Source organism: Miniopterus natalensis, chromosome 2 (assembly GCF_054644295.1).
Source record: "Miniopterus natalensis isolate mMinNat1 chromosome 2, mMinNat1.hap1, whole genome shotgun sequence".
NCBI classification, from domain to species: Eukaryota; Metazoa; Chordata; class Mammalia; order Chiroptera; family Miniopteridae; genus Miniopterus; species Miniopterus natalensis.
The window spans coordinates 49,364,646-49,389,346 of NC_142082.1; the positions used below are offsets into that span (position 1 = coordinate 49,364,646).

Below are 24,701 nucleotides of genomic sequence, written 5' to 3' on the forward strand. Positions count from 1 at the left end.
TTTTGTTTAAAGGCTCTTACAGTGTAGACAAGCAAGAGAAATTACTATATCATCATGTCATTTTTACTAAATGTTTTAACATTGTTTGCGGGTAGTTTTTATCTCGCGCTCTACTACCAGTCAACGTAAAACGTATAAATACGTTTCCAGCATACAATGTGTTAATAACTGTAGGAATAAAATCTCATGGAAGGACTTGGGTAGAAGAAAGAAATGATTAGGACTTTGTGGCAGTCTTGGCTGGTTGTGCTGAACCTGAGCTGGGTTTAAGGGAATAAGATGACATGAAGCAGATGGAGCAGTGCTAGAAAAGGAATGGAGAAAGAAAGCAACAAAGTTCATTTCCAAACTGTAAATTGCAAATGATCATGAGGTGCAAACAGTTGCTAACTGTTTGAGGAACAGCATCCAGTTTTCTCCTGTGCCATGCTCTTGTTACAGATTTTGCTTTAGTTAGTAGAAACACTAGCACATGTATTCAGTAACGAATATTTTCTCAGTGATGTAGTAATGACTCTTTTTTCTTGAAGTTTTTATGTTTGTTTTTGCTTTTTTCCTATAGGTGTATTAATTAAAAACTTTTTATTTCATAGTTTATCCATCATTCATACCCTTCTTTTCAAATCAATAAATGATTTAGTTACTATATGTATGTAATACATTTAGTTCACTGCTCTAAATTCTGACAGAAGTGCTTTAATGTTGTTTTATAAGAAAACAGGACTTAGAAAATCGTGAGTGCTTGATACATTTTTTACAAACTGAATTTGTATTGGTAGGTGTTATCTACATCTACTGGCTTAACAAAAACGGTGTATAATCCAGCTGCTTTGAAGGCTGCACAAAAAACCTTACTTGTTTCCCCCTCTGCAGTTGATAATAGTGAAGCACAGAAAAAAAAGCAGGTAAGTACAACTACTGTACAAAATTTGCATGTAGGAAAACTTTTTTGCATGTGTGTGTTTTTTCAATGCTCATAACAAAATGGAACTAAAAGTATGTTGGCTGCCACTAAACTTTTATTTTCCACAGTGTAGCAGTAAATATTAATTTTTTTCTTGGAATGAAAGTTTTTCCTGATTTTTTAAAACTTGCATACATATTTAAATTTTACATAGGAAAACTTTGCATTTAATTTTTGTTGCCAAGCTTCTGCAGTTACAACCATTTCTGTCCTCTTGAATCATTTTGTTTATTGGAAAAATTGTAAATACTCTAAGGATATTTTTTATCCCTTCCTCTAGGAGGCACTGAAACTTCAGCAGGATGTAAGGAAAAGAAAACAAGAAATTTTAGAAAAGCACATTGAAACACAGAAGGTAAAATATTAAAGCTAGATTTGGCAAAATATATTTATAAATGTTACAACTTTGAGTGAATTTAAGCTTACACTATATAGATATTCCTGAGAAACATATTTACGTTAATTGATAATGGTAAAACTGAAATATTATCAATGGTAAAATATATTATCAATTGATAGTATATTGGGGATGAAGAGCATAGATTTAAGGGTGGGCTGGGAATTGGAGTAGTTTAAATGGAACTGTGGTTATCAGATTTGAAATGAAAATGAGTATTTATCCAGGTATGCTGCTGTGCAATACTTTGTTCAGCAGATAGCAAATGGGGCCTTTCTCTTAATATTGAGATAGGACCTTTATTTAATTGCCACACCTGACTATTATTTACTTGAAATGTGTCTAGTCCAAGTTGAGATGTGCTGTGAGAGTAAAATACATACCAGATTTCAAAGATGTAGTATGAAGAAAAAAAGCAAAACATCTCAGTAATTTTTGTTGAAATGTAACATTTTGAATATTTTTGGTTAAGTTGAATATGTTATTAATTTTACTGTATCTTTTTTATCTTTTTAAAGTGACTGCTAGAAAGTTAAAAATTACTTATGTAGCTTATAGTATTTCTTTTTTACAATGTTGCTCTAGTTGATGACATTGAATTGCTCTTAATTATGTCTGGTAATAATGGTTATGACATTTCAAAATATTGAAAATATAGAAACTATACATTTTATTTAAAATGTTTGTCTTTTATAACTTAATTTTGAGTATGCTTGATAAAGAGAAATCACAATGCTTTACATCAAAAACTGAAACCATCTTGACGCAGAGAACCTATAATATTGGGTGGTATCTTCTACCCCATAATACCCTGTTTATCTTCTTGTTCCCTATCCATGTTGGGGATATCATTCCTAGGCTACCAGGTACTGTTTCCCTGTGACAAAGAAAGTAATTAAACATTTCATTTTCCTAATACCCCATTATATGAAGGGAAAGCAAAATTTTTCCTATGATTCATTCTAGGTTACAGACTCCATTTGGAGCTGGAGTATTTAGAGGTAGTAATATCAACAAATGGATTAGAAAGTAAAGTTGTTTATACTATTTCAAATTCACAACTTTTCAGGGATTGAATTGAATTTCTTGTGTTTTAAGAGACTCAAACAGTACTACTATAGTTCTTCAGAAAGTAAACCAACTTTAAGGCTTGAATTGAGATAGTTAGCATCACTGATCTATTTTAGTGATTGTAGTCCTTGTTATGAATACATAAACTAAAAGTAGTAGATACTTATTTTAAACTTAGTTTGCTGTGTTTATTTTGTTAATAATAATAGGAATAAGTATCTTATATTTTTCTCTTTTTAAAAATCTGGCAGATGTTAATTTCAAAACTAGAGAAAAACAAAGCAATGAAGTCTGAAGATAAAGCAGAAATAATGAAAACTTTAGAGGTTTTGACAAAAAATATTACCAAGTTGAAAGATGAGGTCAAAGCTACTTCTCCTGGACGCTGTCTTCCAAAAAGTATAAAAACCAAGACTCAGGTACTTTGTGTTTTTCATATTACTACTTAAAAAAACATTAAAACACTATATATTTTAAAATTCATTTTCCTTTTAGGTAATGTCCTTTGCTCAAAATTTGACCATTGTATGCTACCATTCTCTCTTTCCTCCATTAATTAATAAGTAAATAAGCACAAACTCTACTAATCTTTGGAATCTTGTGGATTACAGTTGAAAAGTCAGTAATTAGGAGAATAGTTAACGGATAATCTTGAAAAGGTAGTATGAATACAAAATGATACAGGTACTTGAGTGCTTGACTGAGGAGTTTGAGCTTTATTTTGTAACAAGTTTGTGGTATAAAACATTAACGAACAGAGAAGTCACATTCTGACAGCACAGTACAGGATGTATTTATTGAACTAGGGGGAAATTAATGAGATAACAAAGAAGTGAGCAAGTTAATTTCAGATGGTAAGTGATTAAGAAAAAAACATACAGAGTTATATACAATATTTATACTTGGTGTGTGTGTACATGTATAAATTCATTAGTTACTGTTGATATTTCTGATTCTAATCCAACACCACAGGGTTCTTCCTTTCCTTCTCTCATTTCCTTATTTTATCTCCCTGTTACCATAATGACAACTTGGTTTCCACTAACATCAACACAGCATTCATTTGCTCATTCCTGTAGTACATTCCAAGTAGTCTCAGAATTGTTACAATAATACCACTTCCACCAACTAACTAAATGTAAAATTTAGAATTTATTTGCGTTCTTTATAACCTCACAATATATTCCACTAAAGATATAGAATCAGAACTGTGGTCTAGGATTACTTTTTCTTTTTGTGTGGTTATATTATTAATTTGATAAAGTTGGATGTATTTCTGTATTGTATTCAGTTTTGGATCCCCCTCATTCTTGCTGATTTAATTTTACTTTTTGAATATGTAAAACATTAACATCATTCAAAAGCTAAGCTATGAAAAGGTATATATAGAAGACCTTTCCCCTTTGGTGCCTGACACTAATCCCTATTTTCCCTTCTTGGGGGGGGGGGGGGGGTGTGGGTGTGTGTTCTTTCCCACATAAAAGCATTCTGTATATTGCTTGTTAATACCGTAGTATTTTGTTTTTCTTTCACAGTTATTTCCTGAAAATTACTCCATATCAGTCCATAGAAATCTCTGGCTTCTGTATGGAAAATGAATTACAGGGAAATCAGTGGAAGTAGGAACAAATTAGGAAGCTGCTAATAATAGGGTAGACTAGAGGTTACTGATGGCTTGAATTAGGGTAGTAGGACTGGAAATAGAAAAGAAATGTACAGATTAAATGGGAATGTGTAAAAAAGTTCTTTGTAACAAAGTTTTGTATAAATGTAGGATATTAATTATTGTCACCTAAAATATTAATTACTGTTTTCTAGATGCAGAAAGAATTGCTTGACACAGAGCTGGATTTATATAAGAAGATGCAAGCTGGAGAAGAAGTCACTGAACTTAGGAGAAAGTATACAGAATTGCAGCTGGAAGTATGTTTCATCATAGCTACACAGTGTGCTAAAGAGGAGTGGTTGTAGTTATGGTGGTTAATTTGAAAAAACATTCCCTTCATTCTAGTCAACAATTCTTGGCAGTCTCTGGCATATATATTGAGAGTTGATATAGGAAAAGGGAAGAAGTTAACGTAATTTTCAGAGCTAGTAGAGAAAATCGGTTACATAGTGAGGGATGGCAGCAGTTCTACCTATACACACGAATCTTTCTACTTCTTTTGAATTCTGTTACTTTTTAATTTTTGGTCTGTCCTTTTCCCTGGACCAAAATCTGTTAAAGGCTTTTCAGGTATTCTTTCAGAGATATCCTATGCGTAAATAGGCATATTGTATTAAGTCCTATAAGGATCAGACTTCTAGTGATCGAACTACATCAAAGAACATGCTTACTTAAGTTTTGCCTATAGATGGTGCTGTGGATGTTTATAAAAGAGAAAAAAACTGCTTTCTTAATAGTCATATGATTATTTATATAAGAAAAATCAAGTGAAATTGATTCCTGTACACGAGAATTTTTAACATTTAGCAAAATGATGTTTAAAAATCAGAATTTCATTTTTAAGTATGGCAACATTAATGTCGTTAATTGGTACTTTTCTATATTTATCATTGTTTGATGCCACAATTTAATTTTATATTTTAGATGATTACTTTTGCTTAATTTGAGAACAATATTTTTTTCCAAGTTTTCTAGCAATTTGATCATCTTTTTCTGACATAGTACAATCTGTGTTGAGTACTGGCATCCAGCTATTAAAGATTTAACATTTAGCAGCCACTGTGTGTGTTTTAAGTCTCTATCTTATCTAACAGTCATAGGAAGCCATAAGATGATATCCTTAACCTGCACATTTTGCATTCTCTGGAAACTTGATATGGTTACTTGTGTGTCCTGCCCAAGGTATCAGGTTTTAGAAAAGATAGACTACGTCTATGTTAATATAGAAATTGTGTTTTCTCCAATTCTGGAGATTTAATGCCTGTGTTGGTGGGGTTTTATAAAACAAATAATTTCAGAAGTTGTGGCTCATAATTTTAGTAAGTAAATATTATTATCAGTATGTTTATCAGACTGTGGTGTTTTAGTTTTTTATCATGACATAGCTAAACAGTGAATAATATTTCTGGGGTTTGTTTTGTTTTGCTTTGTTTTTTATAATGGCTAAACTTTAGTTTGCAGTTAGTATATGCAGTAATGCAGTATTTCCCAGAGTGTGGTCATTCACCACACCAATTCCATTTTTTGTTGACAGGTATTAGTGAAAAAAAGCTCTGAGGCCAAATAAATTTGGAAAAGGTTATTTTAACATGATTTTGTACTACCGGGTTTTTTTAGAGGCGATTTTAATTTGAGGATCTCCAAAAATACGTATTAAATACTCAGTATTGCTTAAATTTATTTGTCCATTGACTCCCTTTTTCAGGGAGCACTGTGTGCTTCATAGTGTACTTTTGTGTATGCTACTCTATTAACATTAATCCTTGAACTTTGAAGTTTATTTGGATTTTAGATGATATTAGCTAATGTTAAGATTTACTGTCTTGAGATGAAAAAAACTGAAATCCTTGCAGAAATTTGGCAGTGGTGCCTGCTTGACATTTTCCTTGAATGTTTTACATCCTCAGACTCAGCAAGTTCAAAATTGTGCTTATTTTGCCCCTAAACCCCATCTACACAATTACCCAAACCCAAAATCTGAGAGTCTTCATTGACTCTCTCCTTTTATTCAGTATTCATATCCAATTAATTACCATGTTTTCTACATTACTTCCAAATATATCTTAAATATGTTTGCTCTTTGTCTGCATTGCCACCACTTTACACCAGCGGTCTTTAGTAGCTTGGGTTATGGTGGTAGATTACTGACTGCTGTCCCAGCTGCTCTCTTACTCCTTCTCTGTTCTTAAGACCCTAGCCAGAATACCATTTTGAACCCTGATTTGATTTCATCACTCTACTTCTCTGCTTTAAATATATATTAAAGATAATTCTCTTGCTCTAGCAGTTTTTCCTCAATGGTTAGAGCGTTGGCCTGTGGACCGAAGGGTCCTGGGTTCGATTCCAGCCAAGGGCACCTGCCGTGGTTGCAAGGCTCGGCCTTGGTTGGGGCATGTGCAGTAGGCAACCAATCCATGCATCTCTTTCCCATCGCTGTTCCCCCCCCCCCCCCGAAAAGCAGTGGAAAAAAATATCCTTGAGTGAGGATTAAAAAAAAAGTACTTCTCCTTTTTAAAAAAGTTATATTTTTATTGATTTTTAGAGAGAGAGGAAAGGGGGGGAGAAAAAGAAACATCAGTTGGCTGCCTCCTACATGCACCCTGACTGGGGATTGAACTGGTGACTTCTTGGTGCATGGGATGATGCTCAATCAATTGAGTCACACTGGTCAGGGCTCTGCTTTAAATATTTTAGTTGATGTTCGTGGATCTTGGGATAAAATTCAAAATCCTTAATGCGGTCCTTAAAGTTATTCATGATCTGGCTCTTCCTAGTTCCCCAGCCTCATCTCTCCATCCCATGTGGTCCAGATTTTATGTGTTTTTTGAAGTACTATGTTCCTTTCAGCTTTGGTTCCTTTGTTCATGCTGTAACCCCCGCCCCTTACCCTTGCGTTGCTTGTTCTTTGTTCTTTCTTTGATTCATTGAGCAAATAAAAGGATCTACAATCTGCCAGGTACTATTAAATGTGCTGGGGATGAAGTAGAGAAAAAAAGGGGGGGGTGTAAAAATCCTCATGAAACTTCCATTCTAGTAGTTTATTTGTAAATCTTAGTGTTCTGTGCAGATCTTTAATGTTCTGTTCTTCATTTTTTTAGTCTCTTCATTAATCATGTAATATAAACTTAGTTGCTTAATGTCTTCTTTTTACTCCTCTAGGATTTGAGTTTCATAAAGGTAAAGACTTATACATAGGAAGTATTCATTAAATATTTGTGGAATGAAAGAATGGCGTGCTATTCATATAGAGTGATGTGATAGAATATAAGTTATTATACAACATTGGTTGTATGATGTTACTGTAAGTGATCAAAATGATGAATTTGAGATAACTACCTAATGAAGTCAACAGGGAAACAAATAGAAACACTGTTTGAAAGTCACAGTGGGAAAATACATATATTGTGTGTGTAAGTACTTTATATATATGTATTAAACTGACTTATGAAGTAACACTGTATTATTTGGAAATCAGGAATTGCTAGCCTTTTTGTGATAATGTCTGATGTCTTAGAGAGTAAGAACTTAGTAAAAAAACACCTTTAATAACTTCAAAACATTGCTTAAATTAATGTTATTTTGTTTTCTAAATTTATTAGCTACTTAAATTTGCTTTCACTTTAAAACTCCAACTTAAATTATGAGGTCTTTTTATAAGGCATTATTTGAATATGATGTCAAATTGTATAAAAGTTTGTCTAATTTGACAAAGTGTAACACTTGGCTTATGTTAGTTATTGTGATGTTTAATCTGTGTGTCTCATTTCTTCTAGGCTGCCAAACGAGGGATTCTTTCATCTGGTCGGGGTAGAGGAATTCATTCAAGAGGCCGAGGTGCTGCAGCTCATGGCCGAGGCAGGGGTCGAGGTCGAGGTCGAGGTCGAGGTCGAGGTGTGCCTGGCCATGCTGTGGTGGATCACCGTCCCAGGGCATTGGAGATTTCTGCATTTACAGAGAGTGATAGAGAAGATCTTCTTCCTCATTTTGCGGTACTTTCTTACTGCCCAACAAAACAAATATTAATAATCGTTGGGGATAATAGATACATTAAAGGGGAAATTTTGAAAGTGACATGAGTAATTTAAACCTATTTATTTGACCAAAGAGTTTGATTAATTTGTAATAATCTTTTATTAATTATTTTTAAAATAAGCTATAGGAGTTTTTTGTTTGTTTAATTATTATCTGGAAGAAATGTTACAATTCTTATACTTAGTGGGCCTTCAGGTATTGTGAAATGAGTGATTTAAACTATTGCTTTAGAGAGGGAAGTTCTATAGTTTAGTTTTATTTGATATTTATTTTAAAGGAAAAATTAAACACATTGCATGGGTCATCCAGATTTTTTTAATTAAGATGGAATTTTATTTGTTAATATTGTATTCTAGATCTAGCCAACCTAGAAATGAAACTGCTACTGGTCCCAGTGGATAACAATTATAGCTTAAAATTTTATAGAGCACTTCTTTTTTGAGAGGTATTATTCTGAGTGCCTCATATAACTCACTATGTTATGAATTGTCTTGACAACTCCATGAGGTAGGTACCTTTATTGTGCTTATTTTAGAGATGAGGAAAATGAAGCATAAGGAAATTAAGTAAGTTATTCAAGTTTACACAGCTAGTAACTGACAGCTTGGATCTAACTGATTCTAGAGTCTATTCACTTTACTATGCTCTACAGAATTTTTCTGTATCGAGTGCATGTATCGAGTGATGAGATTATGTTTATAATTTTATTTTTGGGTAAGAAAGAAGGAAGGTATTAGTAATGGTTTATAAAGGACTAGAATTTTATATGATAAAAGTTGCTGTTTGTAGAAAAATCCTCCTACACATGTAAAAAATAAAATCTAACAAAAGAAGCATAATTTCCTATGTTTAGCTTTTAAATGTCTTAAAAGAGTGTGTGTGTGGTCTAGAGGAGTCTATGGTAAGAGTGAAAGCAGGGTCAAAAGACCTGGGCTCTTATCCTGGTAATTAACTTAATTACTTTGGGGCAAGTAACTTAAGTTCTCTTAGTCTTTTTCACCCCCATCTTTAAATTGGGAATGATGTAAAAAAAACCCAAAAACCTCAAAGAATATTCTGAGGATTAAATATTCTGCTTTAGAAAGAATTTGGCATATTCTGGCATCAAAATAATGATTATAAAAGGAAAGATAATAAAGAAGCTCAGTTTTGATCAGTTTCGTTCATTTAAAGAATAGTTCAATCAAGTATAATTTTCCTTGATTCTAGAAAATGTAGAATTGTAAATTGTATTTGGAAGATAGAACCACCCTTTATCTTACAATATTAAGTACTAAAATGAATTATTCACCTTTTTTTTTTCCTGTTAATCACCATGAATTGTTATGTATTCTGGGTTATATTTTGGTATTTTAATATTTTAAAAAACCATTAGGATTTTGGATATTTCAAAATATTTATTTGGAGGAAATACTTGTTTTTAATTTAAAGCAATATGGTGAAATTGAAGATTGTCAGATTGATGACTCTTCACTTCATGCAGTAATTACATTCAAGACAAGAGCAGAAGCTGAAGCAGTAAGTATTACAAATAATCTAGTTTACTAAAGATTCCTATTTAAATGTATTATAAATTTTGCTTTTAAGTTTTAATATAAATGAATTTTTTAAACTTACTTAATAACTACACTTTGACAACAGACAGAACATATGAAGTAGAACTCATGACCTAAAGAATGACATATATAACATGATATAGTTAGAATATATAGTCATCAAGTTGAATGTCAAGTTGTATTGTCTTGAAACACCAGGAATATTGCTTCCTTTCTCTTTCACAGGAAATAGGGCTACCCTACTTTCCATTATCCTTTTTCTCAGATGGCCCATAACAGTCTTCTTTGGCAGACTGAGTGGTGAGTGGTAAGGTAGAAGTTGAGATACCTGCTGCTTTCTAGTCCCAGCTGGCTGAACTCTAAAGAAATGTCCCAAGCTCAGCATACGCCCGGTTAGACCTCTACAACTTTTTGCCAAGACATGATATAAAGCTTCAGCTTAGGGTCCTTTTAGTATAGTTGTCTTAAACTGTTAATTTTGAATTGTCTTTCCAAATAATGACCAGAAGTATATGCAACCTTGTCTTTCTTCTGAATTTAAAAGATTAAAAAGGGAAATGAGTATGAGGTGTGGGGGATTTATAGAAACCTTTTAAGCCTTGTTTGTTCTTTGTTCTGAATTATAGAGAGATAGATGTACCATTTTGTCCTTAGAGAAAATGCATTAAATGTTCCAAACAGTTAATCTAATGTGAATGAAAAGCTGGATGGTTTTTAGAAGTTTTAAGTTGATTGTGGTCTAAATAAGTTTTGAAAAACCTTCTAAAAATTGATTTATCCTTTTTGTAGTAAAAACTTCCTACCAGCACAGTGGTACATTACTGGGGCTTACCTGGTAGGAGTTGCTCTTGGGGCATTGTACCCAGTAAAAGACTGTGATTCTGATAAGTCACAGAAAAGTGTTCAGCTGAGCCCTGAAATAACCTAGTTTCTAGGTTGGTGGGGTGGGAATTTCTTATCCTAGAGTTCTATTTTTATAAATTTAGTTTTGAGTAATCTTTTATTTAACTATCTTCCATTAAATGATGGCTTCAATGATAATTTTCAGTGTAATGTTAGGTAGGTAGCTGAGTTCTGTTTATTTTCCAAAAAGTAGTCACATTATAAAACAATGGTAGTTATTATACAGGTGGTTGAAATATTGTATTAGGAACTGTATTAGTAACAACTTTTAAAATATATGTACTACTTTTTTCTGCTTGCTTATGTGGCTAAGAGGGGGAAAAAAACCTGTTGCCTTTTAAATCATTTTTGGAAGTTTTGCCCTTGCTAAGATTTATTAACATCCACCTTCTTTCTTGAGTCTTGATTTTTCTACCTCAGATGTATATTTTCATATATATGTATATAAATTTATATGATATATATATATTCCAAATGAACAGCCGTGGATTCCAAAGACCAGGGATTAATGTATAAGAAAGACTTTAACACTGTGTAAGTGACAAAATAACTTAGGCTAAGTTAAATCTAATGAGAGTTACCTTTTCAAGGTAAATACCATTTTATTTTATTTTTATTTTTAAATATATCTTTATTGATTTCAGAGAGAGGAATTGAGGGAGAGAGAGAGAGATAGCAACATCAATGATGAGAGAGTCATTGATCGGCTGCCTCCTGCACGCCCCAGACTGGGGATCCATCCTGCAACCCCTATTGCCTGGATCCTAGGTTGATGCTCAACTGCTGAGCCACGCCTGGCCGGGTGGTAAATACCATTTTCGTTGGATTTACTGAACAGACTAAAAGGAAAAACTACCATTGCTGTGATAAACATTTGGAATTGAATTATAGAAGTCGTTAAACCATAAACTTTTCTTTAAGCCATAAAATTTCTTTAAGTTTTATAACATTCTATTTTAGAAGAGAATAGAAAATTAAGTTGAAGTTAATTTAAATTTATGTGTTTGACATAAGGGTGCTAATTTTTTTTTTTTAATAAAATAATCTGATAACAAAGTGGATCCGGAGACATAGAAGCGTGGAACAGACTGAGGGATCTCAGGGGAACGGTGGGGAGGGGGAAATGGGTGGGGAGAGATTAATCAAAGAACTTACATGTTTGTAAGCATAACCCATGGACACAGATACTGGTATGGGGAAAGCCTGGGGGTGGGATGGATGCGAGATGGAGGGGATCATTGGGGATAAAAAGGGACATCTGTAATATTCTCAACAATAAAGATAAAGAAACTTAACAACAACAAAAAACAAAACTAAGCCAAAAAAAGGGTGCTAATTTTTAATTTTTTCAAGGAAGAATGCTTAAAATGTAGAAAAGATTGCATTTATTATCATCATCATCATGTAAAATAAAGGAAATTTTAACACCAAAATGTAGATAAAGTCAAAATCAAGGATAGACTTTCTCAAGAAACTTGTCAACCTTTGCTAATGTTTATTTTCAAATATTTCATTTTTCTTATTTTCTGAACTCTTGTCATAGATGAATGAATGAATGAATGTCTCTTTTCTATAATCGATAGATGCATAGTATTTCAAAGTGAAAGTACAGGAATAAGGTAATTGAGACATTCAAATATAACTGAAAAGAAAAATTTTCCCCAGGAAAAAAGATAAAATACTTTAAGGAACAATAATATAAACAGAACACTTTGAGCTTTAGGTAAAGATGGTTATTGTTTGATTCTGGTTAGTTAGAAGATGGATTCTACTGCTTTATTTTCTATTTTTCTATCACCACCCCATGTACTAAAGTTGGATAAGTACCCAAATAAGACAGAAAAAGTAGTCTTTTTCCATGACTGATTAGAATGTTGTTTTTCCTACTGAGTTGTTCCTATACCTCGTAAGATACAAGGATCCAGTTTTAGAAAAGGAACAGTTCCTATTTTATAAGAATCAGTCCCATACACAAAGAGGTCTATAGCTTTTTATATCAAAAGGAAAGGAAATCTTGTTCTAGTGCATTTTTGATACCCATGCCGCAACTCCCACTAGTTGTGAGGATTCACTAATTCATAACTTATAAAGTACCTAAAACAATGCATGGGACATAGTAAACCCTCTTATCATTGGCTATAATGTTAGCTGTTAGTAATATCATTGTGGTGGTATTTCAGAATGTGGAATGATTGGAAACTAAATAGAGGCAAGAAAGAGTAAATTATTTTAATACTCATTCTTTAGACCTGAAGATACAAAAATACAAAATTGGGTTCATAGAAGATAGTACAGCATTAACAGTCAGTAGTTGAGGTTGACTGAATAGCAAGAACAATATGTGTAAGTGGGTTCAATCAAGAGAAATCAAATCACACATAGCAGAGACGTTTGTGTATGATTTTACTGAATTTAATAGTTGTTAAGTACTGCTATATGATGGGCACTGTGCTGCCAGAATTAGTAAATCTAAGTCTAAAACTTGTTGGAAAGTGGCGGCCATGCAGCTTGAAGTCAAGAGTTAAAGGAATGAAAAGAAGCCTTTCCCTGTAAGTTCTAAAGACTAGAATTTACCTTTTTTTTTTTTTTTTAAATTTGTGGTCGTTTAATGTAACTCCTGCATAAACATTGTATACTGTGGTTATTACAAACATTAATAAACTTGGTTTTAGCCTTCTTTTATAGATTAATTTTAATCATTATGGTTACTAAAAATGTAAGGTACACTAGGATAGGATTGCAGCTTTAACTCTCCTGACCTTAGGTCAGCTTTCCCACACTGATTTTACAGGACACTGGTTCTACAAGAGCTCCCCTAACAAAGAATTCTCTTGTCAGATAAGTTAGTGAAAAGCTGCATTTTGTATATTTCATTTAGATTCACAATTTAAAGTGATTTGAAAAGGCAGAAGGTAAAAACTTTTTTTAATTTTGCTTAACCACTTTTTTCCAAATGTTAATTATTTCCAGAACCATTTTTCATGTAAGATATTGAACCCACCTCATAACTACTTTTCTTACTATTTTCATCCTTTATCATTTGTCAGATCTTCAGCCTTTTTTCCTTCTGTTCTGTGTATGCCTGCTTTCTTTAGTTCCTGATTTGCTTCAAACTTTGAGTGATGATGTGTGAGAATAAATAGGCAGAGGGCTAGAGCAAGCCTATGAATAAAATGCTTTAGCTTTTAAATAGAATTTTTCTTTACATTTCATAGAGTAGAAATTAGAATTGTGAAATGAACCCCCATATACTCATCATACACCTTCAGCAACTACCCACTTATAGCCTTATTTTGTCTATTTCTCAACTATTACACTCTCTGTCCTTATTTTGGAGCCATTCTTAGTCATATCATTTCATCTGTAAACATTTTAGTGTGTGTCTCTCAGTGTTACAGCCTTGAAAAAACAAAACAGTACTATTATTACACCTAAAAAATGATTGATATTCCCTAGGTATTATCAAATACCCCAGTCAGGGTTTATATTTCCCTGATTTTCTTAAATTTTTTTGTAATTCACTTTAAGGATCCAGAATAAGGTTCATATTTTGAGATATAATTAGTATTATACAATCATGAACCCATAGATTGAAACACTTTATGGGTATTGATTCATTGTTCTCAGTTGTTTATGTATTGTCCCATTTTTGTGTCTAGTATACAAGTTTGTTAACTGAGTCCTTTTGAAAGGATCCTAAATGGGTTATGATAGTGACTTTGCTTTCTGGTATGAAAAGGTATTCTGGGTTCATCTTATACATTTTCTCTTCTAGACCTGGAAATTGGTCATTTTTCTAAGGAGCTCTGATTCTTTTTACTGAGCAAAGGTATTTTAAAACCACAGTATGAGTACTAGGGGTACTCATTACTACTGCGTATGTTAGAGTCACTAATCCTTTTCAGTGGTCGTAGCTGGGAGTGAAAAAAAAATATATGCATTCGTACACACATGTACACATATACATATACACATATATACACACATATGAAGAAAATGAATTCAAAGCTGTTACAGATATTTTCCATTCTAAACTATAGGGGTTTTGTACACACATGCATATACACATATATGTACACATAGAGAGGTAGAGTGGTAGAGAGGTAGGAAGAAAAGGAAGGAAAGGGAGGGAGGGATAGAGGGGGGGGAGGGGAGGGGAGGGAGGGAGGAAGGAATACTAACACTTGCAAGTTAAGTTAATTCTGGATTATATGGTTTTTAATCTCAGGGGTCTTCATATCTCTGTCTCCTTTTTTCATGCTGATAACTCAACATTTCACTGAGACCAGCATAATTAGTTAAGTGCTCTATATATAAATCTAAAAATAAAAATATCACCTTTACCACAAATAATATAATTGCTGGAAATAAGAGTTTAATATTCTGAATTCTTCTTTCCCTTATGGTGTATTAATTAGATGTATACTGCATATACATATTGCAAAGTCAGTATTTGTAGCCATTGAGACAGTCTTAATGTAAAAAATTTAAATTGAGAAGGAAATTTTAGATGACGATCATGTAGTTTCCCTGGTTTATTGTTATGGTTGTAGTTGTTCTTACAGTGGTAATAAGAAAATGCCCATTTGCCTAGATAAGGAATTGTAACTTTTTTTTTTTAATTCTTCTGCAGTTTCAGAATATGCTTCAGTCAAGGAGGGTTGGCACAGCTATACAAAAATTACTGAATCTGGGAGTATTCTTTAATTTATTGATAATGTTCATTGTGTAAAAAGCTGCTGGTATACACTTTTGAGTGTTTTTTACTACTTTAAAATATAGCTTTATATTTTATTTTATTAAAAAAATTTTTTTTAAAAAACATTTTTATTAATTTCAGAGAGAGGAAGGGAAGAGGGAGAGAGAGATAGAAACATCAGTGATGAAAGACTCATTAATCTGCCTTAGCCCGCAACCCGGGCATGTGCCCTGACCGGGAATCGAACCCTATCTCCTGGATCCTAGGTCGATGCTCAACCGCTGAGCCACGCCCGGCCGGGCTAAATTTTGTTTTTAAAATTAATTAGTTTTTGGGTAGACAACACATGTTCATGATATAAGAACTCCAAAGGTTGTGAAGTTAAAAGTAAATCATCTCATCCTTATCCTTTCTCTTTGCCCAGAGATACAAACATTTTTAGGTGGGTTTGTTAATATTTTCGTACTGAGTCTATGAGTCTACAAGAATACATCAATAATTCCTTTCCTCCCACAAATGGTAGCATATGTGCAGTGTTCTTTAACTTTTACATATTACCAGTCTATCCTCAGGTCATTTCATATCAAGAGCTGCCTTATTTCATTATTGCATAGGTATTTCATTATGTGGATATATCAAATGTAATCAACCATGTTGGTGGACTTTAATTATTTTTATCCTTTTACTGTACAGCAGTGAATATGGTGTATATTTATCTGTACATAGATGAATATGACTATAAGATATGTTCTTGATATATTACTGCTGGGTGAAATGATATGTTCGTTTAAATTTTTGATGGATAGTTCTGAAATTGCCCTCCGTACAAGGTTGTATCAACTTGCTTACCCACTAAAGATGTGTCTTTGTAAACAGTAATATTTTGAATTTACTTAATAAAATCACCAAAGATGTTTAAGAGTACCTTGTGTAGTATATATAATGGTTTTATCAATTTTCTTTTAGGAAGTCCATGGATATGTAAGTCACAGTGAGGTATTAAACAGTTTTACCTTTGTAAAATAGCAGCTCACTTCAGTTTTAACTCACTTTTCTCTTATGATTGAAGTTAAGCAGTTTTCAGGTTTGTTTAAATGCTATTTATTTCTATTTCTCTCAGTTGTTAATGTTACTGCCTATACTTTTGGTGAGTTATGTATTCTCCTGATTATTTTTTCTGAACGGATTGTGGGAGGTCTTTATATACTAGAAAATTAGTTCATAAGTGTTAAACATTTTTATGAATTTTCATTTGTGTTGTGTTTTACCATGCAATAATAGTGAATTGTTCAGTTAATTTTTTCTGCAGTTTGAAAGGTTTTTACCAGTCTGAAATGATAAAACATTTTCCCTAGTTCTACAGTAGTTTTCTTTTTCCCTTTTTTGTTTTTAAGATTTTATATTTACTTTTTTTTTATTATTCATATGAAAGTTATTTTGTGTAAGGAGTAAAATAGGGAGACTACTTAATTACATTGAGTAAAAGCTAGTTTACCTTAGTATATAAAAGTTTCTTATGTTTATATGGACATGTTTTGGACTATTCTCTTCTATTGCCAGTTTTCTGCTCATGTGCTTCTTCCTCACTCTTTTAATTAAACTAACTTTATAATGTATTTTAAGTTTGTCAGGGCTGTTGTATGGATTCCATTTAATGCCTAGTTATCATTCATTTTCAGAATCTTCTGGTAGCTTTTACATGTTTACTTTTTATGTAAACTTTAGAATAAGCTTACCTGGTTCTAAAAAAATAAAATAACTTAGGAGAGAATTATTTTTATAAGGTATCAATATTACCTGGTTTTATAAACAGTAATTGAAAAGTAACCATCTTTATTATATTATATTGTTATTATTTTTTGTTAATCCTCGCCTGAGGATATTTTTTCCATTGCTTTTTCAGAGAGAGTAGAAGGCAGGGAGGGGCAGAGGGAGAGAGAGAAACATTGATGCAAGAGAGACACATCGACTGATTGCCTCCTGCACTTACCCAACCAGGGGCGGGGAGTGAACCCTCAACCGAGGTAGGTGCCCTTGACCAGGAAGTGAACCTGCGACCCTTTACTGTGCAGGCCAATGCTCTAACCATGGAGCAATTCCGGCCAGGGCAGAAGTTTCCATCTTTATACTCTGAGTTAACTTAAGTAGCATTGGAGATATATTTTCTTAGAAATTCAATAGAATTCACCTGTGAAATAATCAGCATATACTGATTTTAGACCATGTATCTTTTTAAAAACCTTTTCTTTAGAAACCTGTTTAGATTTTTTTTTTCTTTTTCTGTTTTTTGTTTAGTTCTTTGATAGTTTTTTGTCTAAATTATCAGCTGTATTTTCATTGAGATTGAGCAAATACAATTTTATCTTCATGTGAGGCTATTTTCCCCACTTTTCTTTCTTATTGTATTTTAAAATTTATTTTTTGATTACAGTTCACATTCAGTATTATATTTTGCATTTAGCTTCACTTTCACCTTTATGAGTTCTACCACCTTTGCTCAAATAGACATCCTATAGAATACATTTAAACATGATTCTTGATTAAAATTTTTATAGTTAAAACGTTTATTTTTAAAATACACTTTAATGACACTTTTGCAGAACTTTTGAAGCAGCTTCCATAGTATACCATTATGAAAAGCATTTATCTGGTTCATATTATAAGTAACAGTAATTAAGACAGTGTGATACTGAACTTGGCCAAAAGATTTCAAAGTCATAAGGACAAAATAGTGTCAGAATAACTAAGAATATTCTGAAAATGATGAGGAATGATACTGAATTCATTATGAAAGAAAGAATTAATATGGTATGGAATAGAACAATGGTAGGATAAAATAGAGTCCAGTAATAGACCTAAGTAAATACAAGAATTTTAGCGAATTACAAAGATGTTTTATTTCAATTGGAATAAAACATTATTCAGTAAGTAGTGTTGGGACAACTGACTAACGATTTGAAAAAAAATAAGACATGTCTTTATTTTTAATATCAAACTAAATTCAAGTTGAATAAAAGGATTGTGTGTGTGTGTGTGTGTGTGTGTTTTAATACCTAAGACTAAAAAACCCAGGGAATTTCTGAAAATAATCTTATTGCACAGTATTTGGAAGCCATAAAGATAAATGTTGATAAATTACCATACATGAAAATTTAAAACTTTTTTATAGCAAAAACATAGCAACAACCCTTCCTTCAATAAAAACATGCATCATGAACAAAATCAATATCCAGTTGAGAAAAAAAAAATACTTTGTGAAATATGACAAAACTATTGAAGAAATTGGTTTAAATTAATGGTAAATGTGTACATATGTAGGTGTGTGTATAGTCATTCAAGAAAATTGACAAATCTGTTGGTGTGGATATGGAAAGGATCTGTGAAAAACGTGGGTTAATAATATAAGAAGGAAGTTGTAAAACCAGTAAAGTGTGTTCCCATATATGTATTATACATATGTTTGTACGCAAACCCTTTTATTATCTATGTAGGACTTTTATTCCAAACTCTCATAGACTAGTGGTTACTCTTAGGGGTGGGATAATCATGGATTATGATTTTCTTTATGTGACTTGAAATCTTTGAATTTTTAAAAAAATATAATGGGTAGTTTGCAGAATATATTTTTTAAACTTTATAAAGATTTTGTGTTGCAGATTACCTGAAGTAAACTTATATATTCAAAAGGCAAGAACTCAGTAACGTAAAAATTTATACAGCCAAATAGTAATGAAACAGTTAATAAAACGTTAAATATACCAAGTTTTGAAAATCATCCTGTAAATAATTTTTAAATTAAAACTTTAGAGAATTGTAGACTTACCTTATAAATCTGAAGAAACGAATGCTGAATATAGAGATTTACAAAATTAGGTCATCAGAAGTTTTTGTCAAGAACTTATAGAAAATGTCACCAACGTTTTTTGCCTTTTCTGGCTGGATAAAAAGATGAGTTTTATGAGTAGACATTTTACTCAATTAGAATTCCTTACAGTAATATATTTTTATGTAATAGTTACAGCTTCCAGAATTACAAATTGTTTCTGAACTTAAATCTCATATATAAGTACTTTAAAATTTTTTAGTTGCATGACATTGTGAGAAGGCCATGGACTAAAAACTCCTGAGCTGCATTTTAATAGGCATGGAATCTTTTAAATTTATCATAAATTTATATGTGTAGATTTAAAATTTATACCTGGGGACTTTAATATCACACAACTCATGGTCAGATGTCACTGAACATGTAATTGTTTCTGCATTTCACATTATGCTGTACTTTGAGATTGTGCTATAAATCTTTTGTGACTATGAGTTATTTCGGTATGTTGCTTACATTGATTTATGCTAAGTTCATGTTACTTTAATTTGAATCCACTATTTCCAAAGCAGCCACTTAATGTAGCAAGCACTTAGACTTTACTGTTTACTAAGTTTAAGTTTTATATGCAATTCTGAAAGCTTTGTAGAAAGTACGTTAGTTTATACTAGAAAAGTTTAGGATTTTTTCCCTTAATTGAGATATTTATATTTTATAATAGTGATATATCAAACAATTTGTAATCATGTGATATAATTAAAAAATAATGTGATACTTTATACATGCAAAATTACTCTAATTCTGTTAAGTTTCTAGTTACTATATATGCCATTTGTAAATGAACAAGAATTAAAATGCAGAGAAATACATTAAGCCTGTTGATTCTAATTTAGACTTTGATTCAGGATCTTTAAGTACTTTGAGACTGTTGCCTTAAATGGCAGTTATCATTGCATTGTAAACATGTAGACATAGTTCTTCTAGTCAAAAATTGGCCAGTAGTGAATTAGCTGTAATCAATTATGAGAAATTGTTCTTGTTTTCTTTTTAAAGAAATTTCTAATCACTAGGCTGATTTTAGAAATAACCATAAAAAGTAAAGTATAATAAGTAGTAAAGTTAGAAGTATATAACCACAAAGTAAATTAATAGACAGCTGTCTTTACTGTGTTTAGGTAATTTAATTTAAATATTAGGTGCTATTACATTTTATTTTCTTCAGAAATTATTAATATTCTATATTCTAATGTTCTTAATTATTTTAGGCTGCAGTTCATGGAGCTCGTTTCAAAGGGCAGGATCTAAAACTGGCGTGGAATAAACCAATAACTAATATTTCAGCTGTTGAAACAGAAGAAGCTGAACCTGATGAAGAGGAAGTATGTTTGTTTTTTTCATTTGGTTTTGCCCTTAAATGTTCACATTTTTATATAAAATGTGGTTTTATGGCTGTGATTTTAACATAAAGCTTTTATTCCTGAGCCATATTTCAGGCAGGGGATATGAGATAAATGCAGACAACTTTAAATTTTCTGGATTAATGAAATCTGTGGATTGCTAATACAAAAAGAATGCAAATCATGTGTGTGTGTGTATATACATATATACACACACAGACACAGTTTTCATTTACTCTTAAAAGACAATAATTCATTAGATTTTTATCTACAGGAAATCTTGTAATATTTCAAGTTTTAGAGTATATATTCTCAATTGCTTTATTAACATTTCAGGTATATTTTATTTTAATTCATATTGTTTTAGTTCATTAGAATGCCTACTATATGGTAGATACTGTGATAGGCATAAAAATGAATAAGACACGGTCCCTATCATCAAGGAGCTTATAACCTGGAAAGGGGGGTAGTGCTGACAGACACGTAAGAAATAAATAATAAAAGGCAGACTGGTATGCTGAATAAAGATTTGAACAACATGCTGTCGGAATCCAAGGGAAGGAGTGATTATTTCTGTCCGTAAGAATCTTGAAGGAGTTGGTGACAGTGGAGCTGAACCCTAAGTGATGATAAAGCTTTCCATAACCAAGAGCTTGGATGGGGAATATAGTTGAGAGGCATATTTGAGCAGAGGGATAGGTGTGTAAGATATATTTTTCTTGGGTAACAGCAGTTAATCTGATGACTGAGACTTGTGAGCATAAAGAATAGTGAGCCCTTTGAACAACCCCAAACTTAAAAATAAGCAACTCTATTTTGTTAATCATGAAATAAGCTGTAGGAAAATGTTGAGGAAGTTAAAAAATAAAGGTAAGATAGGGACACCAAATGAACCCATGTTTTACCTTTGTTAGATTTTCAGTGTCACTTCATTTTGTTTGAAGAGCATTCAAGGCTGGTAACAGATATCCATAGTCAAATGCAAGAATAAATTGTGTGTTTTGAAACTCATATACATGATTTGTCATTTTATATTTTAGATTATACCTTTGTCCTTCCATGAGTTTGAATTGAATGGGGAGAAAAGCAGGAGAGCTCCTGGTATTAGGTATTTTGAAAAGTTTGAAAAGCAGTCTGAGAAGCTTTTATGAAAGGAATGGAGAAAAGAAGGGAATGCTATAAAGAATATGTTTGCTTACATACAGTAGAAAATCTGGATAGACTTTTATACAGCTTATTGGTTGATTTAGTGTCCAGTGTTAGGGTAAGTTAGAGAAGACTTACTGATGTTTTCTTTAAATAAAAAAAAAAAGATATTAAGTAGTGTTTTGTAGGTATAGAAGGTAGCATTATTTGGTAAAGAGAGGAGGGAGAAACGGCATGTACGAAAGCTTACTTTGATAATTCTTTAGTGCCTGTTTGATACAAGCAATAGAATAGATACTGTAGAGAAACCATTGAGTCAGTAAAGGTTGCTTTTCTTTGTTTGTTGAATGTTCTAGCTGTAGAAATACCTTTTGTATTCAACTCTGTTGAGAGAAATCAATATTTAAAAGTGTCACCTTTTTTCTTTTCTTTTTTTTTTTGGGTAAATTCCTAAATGCATTTTAACCTAAAGTTTCAGGAAGAGTCTATGGTGGATGACTCATTACTTCAAGATGATGATGAAGAAGAAGAGGACAATGAATCTCGTTCTTGGAGAAGATGATTTGACTGATCATTGATCTGCATATGCTAGAACTCTACCTGTGTTTCATTAGTATTATCTAATGTACTTTTACATATTTGTAAAAACAATTTTTGGTAAATGTGATGAAGATGGATTTCACAAATAGAAGAGAAGAAAACTACCTTCTGATCCTGTATTTTGAAAGATTGATGTTTGCATTTTATTTCAGTAAACAGTTGCTAAAGACATCACACTAGAAACATGCAATGTTTTTATTACGTACTTCTACTGAACATTACGGAATTCTTTGGGTTCTTTGTAATTTAATGAATAGGTCTGAAAACTTATGACCAATACTTGTAATAATTTAGAGGATTTTGTTTTACTCCAAATAAGGAATGAATTTGCATTTAAAATCTTAATGAATGTTTTAAAAAATGAATAGATAACATAGTACTCTAACTAAAGTCTCCAAGTATGTATTCATAATATTACATAGTAGTATGCTTAGGCTTTACTATGTATTAGCCTTTTGTTGGACTTGTGTATGTATTTTACCATATGGGTTTCAATGATAATGGTGTATGACTGCTTTGCATATGACTCTCCTTATGCATTCAGATGTTTAAAATAAAGTGGAATGGTCTTTTAAAAAGAAAAGAAAAGAAAAAAAAAAGCAATGACAAAAAAACCACACCAAGACAATGTTCTTTGATTCAAAAAAAAAAAAAAGAAAAAAGAAAAGAAAAAGAAAAAAGAAAGAAAAGAAAAAAAGTTAAAATAGACCATTCCTGATGGTGATCTACCCTTTCCCCCAATTATCACAAAAGGAGCTATAATCACTAACTTATTCTTAGTAATAATGGTTACTTATACCTTTACAATAATGTACAATCCAATGTTTAAAATTTATACCACTTCAGTTTGGTTTGATCCTATAAATTTTCAACAGATGTCTTAAAATTTAAAAGCAGGCTGATTAGTTTGGAACCAGACTTCAAGTAGAGCTAACATTTGGTGAATGAGAAAACCATCACATTACATTTTGGATGTATGAAAGAACACTTGACCATTTGAAGATGTATGAATAAAGAAATGTACTATAGATACTACTTTAGGAAAACACTGTTTGGTAAGTGTTTCAGTCTGATATTTTAAGTGTGTGTTTCCTATACTTGTATAAAAATCTTTGACATTTACAACAAATTTTGTGATTTTTAAGTGGATTTCTCTGGCAAGTGAACATGATCACTTAAAATTGATATAGGAAATAAATGCATTCTTTGTAGAATGAAGGGGTGGGAGAATACATATTTATATTTTTTAATTCATCACTCGTTTACAAGTGTTTCTGCTCCTCCTGAGATTATAGTGATTATATTAAAAGGCACATTAAAAACATCACTTTCTTTCCATACTGTGGTCCGCACAATCACAAACTAATGCCACCACCCACAGTCTTCTATCAGTGGAGTGACTAGTGGATTTTCCCCACACTTAGGGTTAAAGTTACATATATATTCTTGATGGTAATACTATTTCTTAGGAATGTTTGACTTGCAGTTTGCATATATTTATATTTAAAATTTCAGAATCAGATTTCTTTTGTCAAAATAATGACCTTACTCAAAAACTTCTTTACTAAGATCTGTGGTATATTTTTATGTAGTCTCTTGTCTGTTGACTGTGTACTATTCTGATTTGATAGGTAAGTTTGTTTTCTTTTCTTTTTAGTAGTCGTGAAAGGTGCCAAATTGGCAGAGGCTCACGTTTCTTCTCTTTACACCAAACAGGTATTACAAAGAAACAATCTTTCAAAGGCCAGTTAAATCTCCATGCTGATTTTTGGCTTTATAATTTGATTAGTAAATTTTAGCCTGATACTTTAAAAATTACTGTAAAATCCCTTATTATGTAACTGAAATGACCTATTATTTATTTAAACTCATAAATAGGTAATTCTCTTAGTTTTACATTTCTCTAGTAACCTAAAATTAAAATGTTTTAAGCCATTTTTCTATGAATGAGGCAGAAGACAAATATATTTCAGTTTGGTCCTAAAGTATGGGAATTAAATATTAGCAATGTTAATTAGGCTCACAATTATATTTTTATTAGCAATGATTTTAATTATAAATATTACCTAGATTTTCATTGCTATTGAATTTTTAAAATTAATATGTTTATAAATACTAGTACTCTACATGTACTTTCATCTGTTCTCATTCAAAATTTAAGCTATCTCTTTAAAGTAGTTAATTCCCATTTTACAGATAAGGAAACTTGGGATAATAGAGATAGAGTGACTTGTTCAGTCATTGCTAGTCATGGAAGGGCTAGGTTTGAATGCACGCATTGTGATTTCAGTGCCAGCTGTCTTTTTTTTTAAAAAAACTATATTGCTACCTCCTTTCTAATTATTGATTGAGCTTAAGATTGTGTGTGCAATAAATGTGGTAGTTCTTGTACAATATTAGTAGACTTCTCGGTCATTAGCCAGTTCATACCTTTACCCTCCCTTCTAATA

General features: G+C 31.9%; 1 protein-coding gene across 16 annotated transcripts in view; it reads left to right on the plus strand.

The window, feature by feature from the left end:
- RBM26 (RNA binding motif protein 26) overlaps positions 1 to 24,701 on the plus strand; it is an 85,543-nt gene that overhangs the window by 54,758 nt on the left and 6,084 nt on the right. For 11 of the 16 annotated variants that reach the window (XM_016224128.2, XM_016224131.2, XM_087814282.1 and 8 more), the window contains 9 exons: positions 780 to 905; positions 1,245 to 1,319; positions 2,684 to 2,851; positions 4,251 to 4,355; positions 7,872 to 8,087; positions 9,562 to 9,648; positions 20,374 to 20,487; positions 22,124 to 23,306; positions 23,909 to 23,967. In XM_016224128.2, coding sequence (XP_016079614.2) covers positions 780 to 905; positions 1,245 to 1,319; positions 2,684 to 2,851; positions 4,251 to 4,355; positions 7,872 to 8,087; positions 9,562 to 9,648; positions 20,374 to 20,487; positions 22,124 to 22,213 — 981 coding nt within the window. In that variant the 3' untranslated portion in view covers positions 22,214 to 23,306; positions 23,909 to 23,967. Of the gene's footprint in view, positions 1 to 779; positions 906 to 1,244; positions 1,320 to 2,683; positions 2,852 to 4,250; positions 4,356 to 7,871; positions 8,088 to 9,561; positions 9,649 to 20,373; positions 20,488 to 22,123; positions 23,968 to 24,701 lie in introns of all 16 variants that reach the window. The other 5 variants (XM_016224130.2, XM_016224133.2, XM_016224140.2 and 2 more) reach the window with 3 other exon arrangements.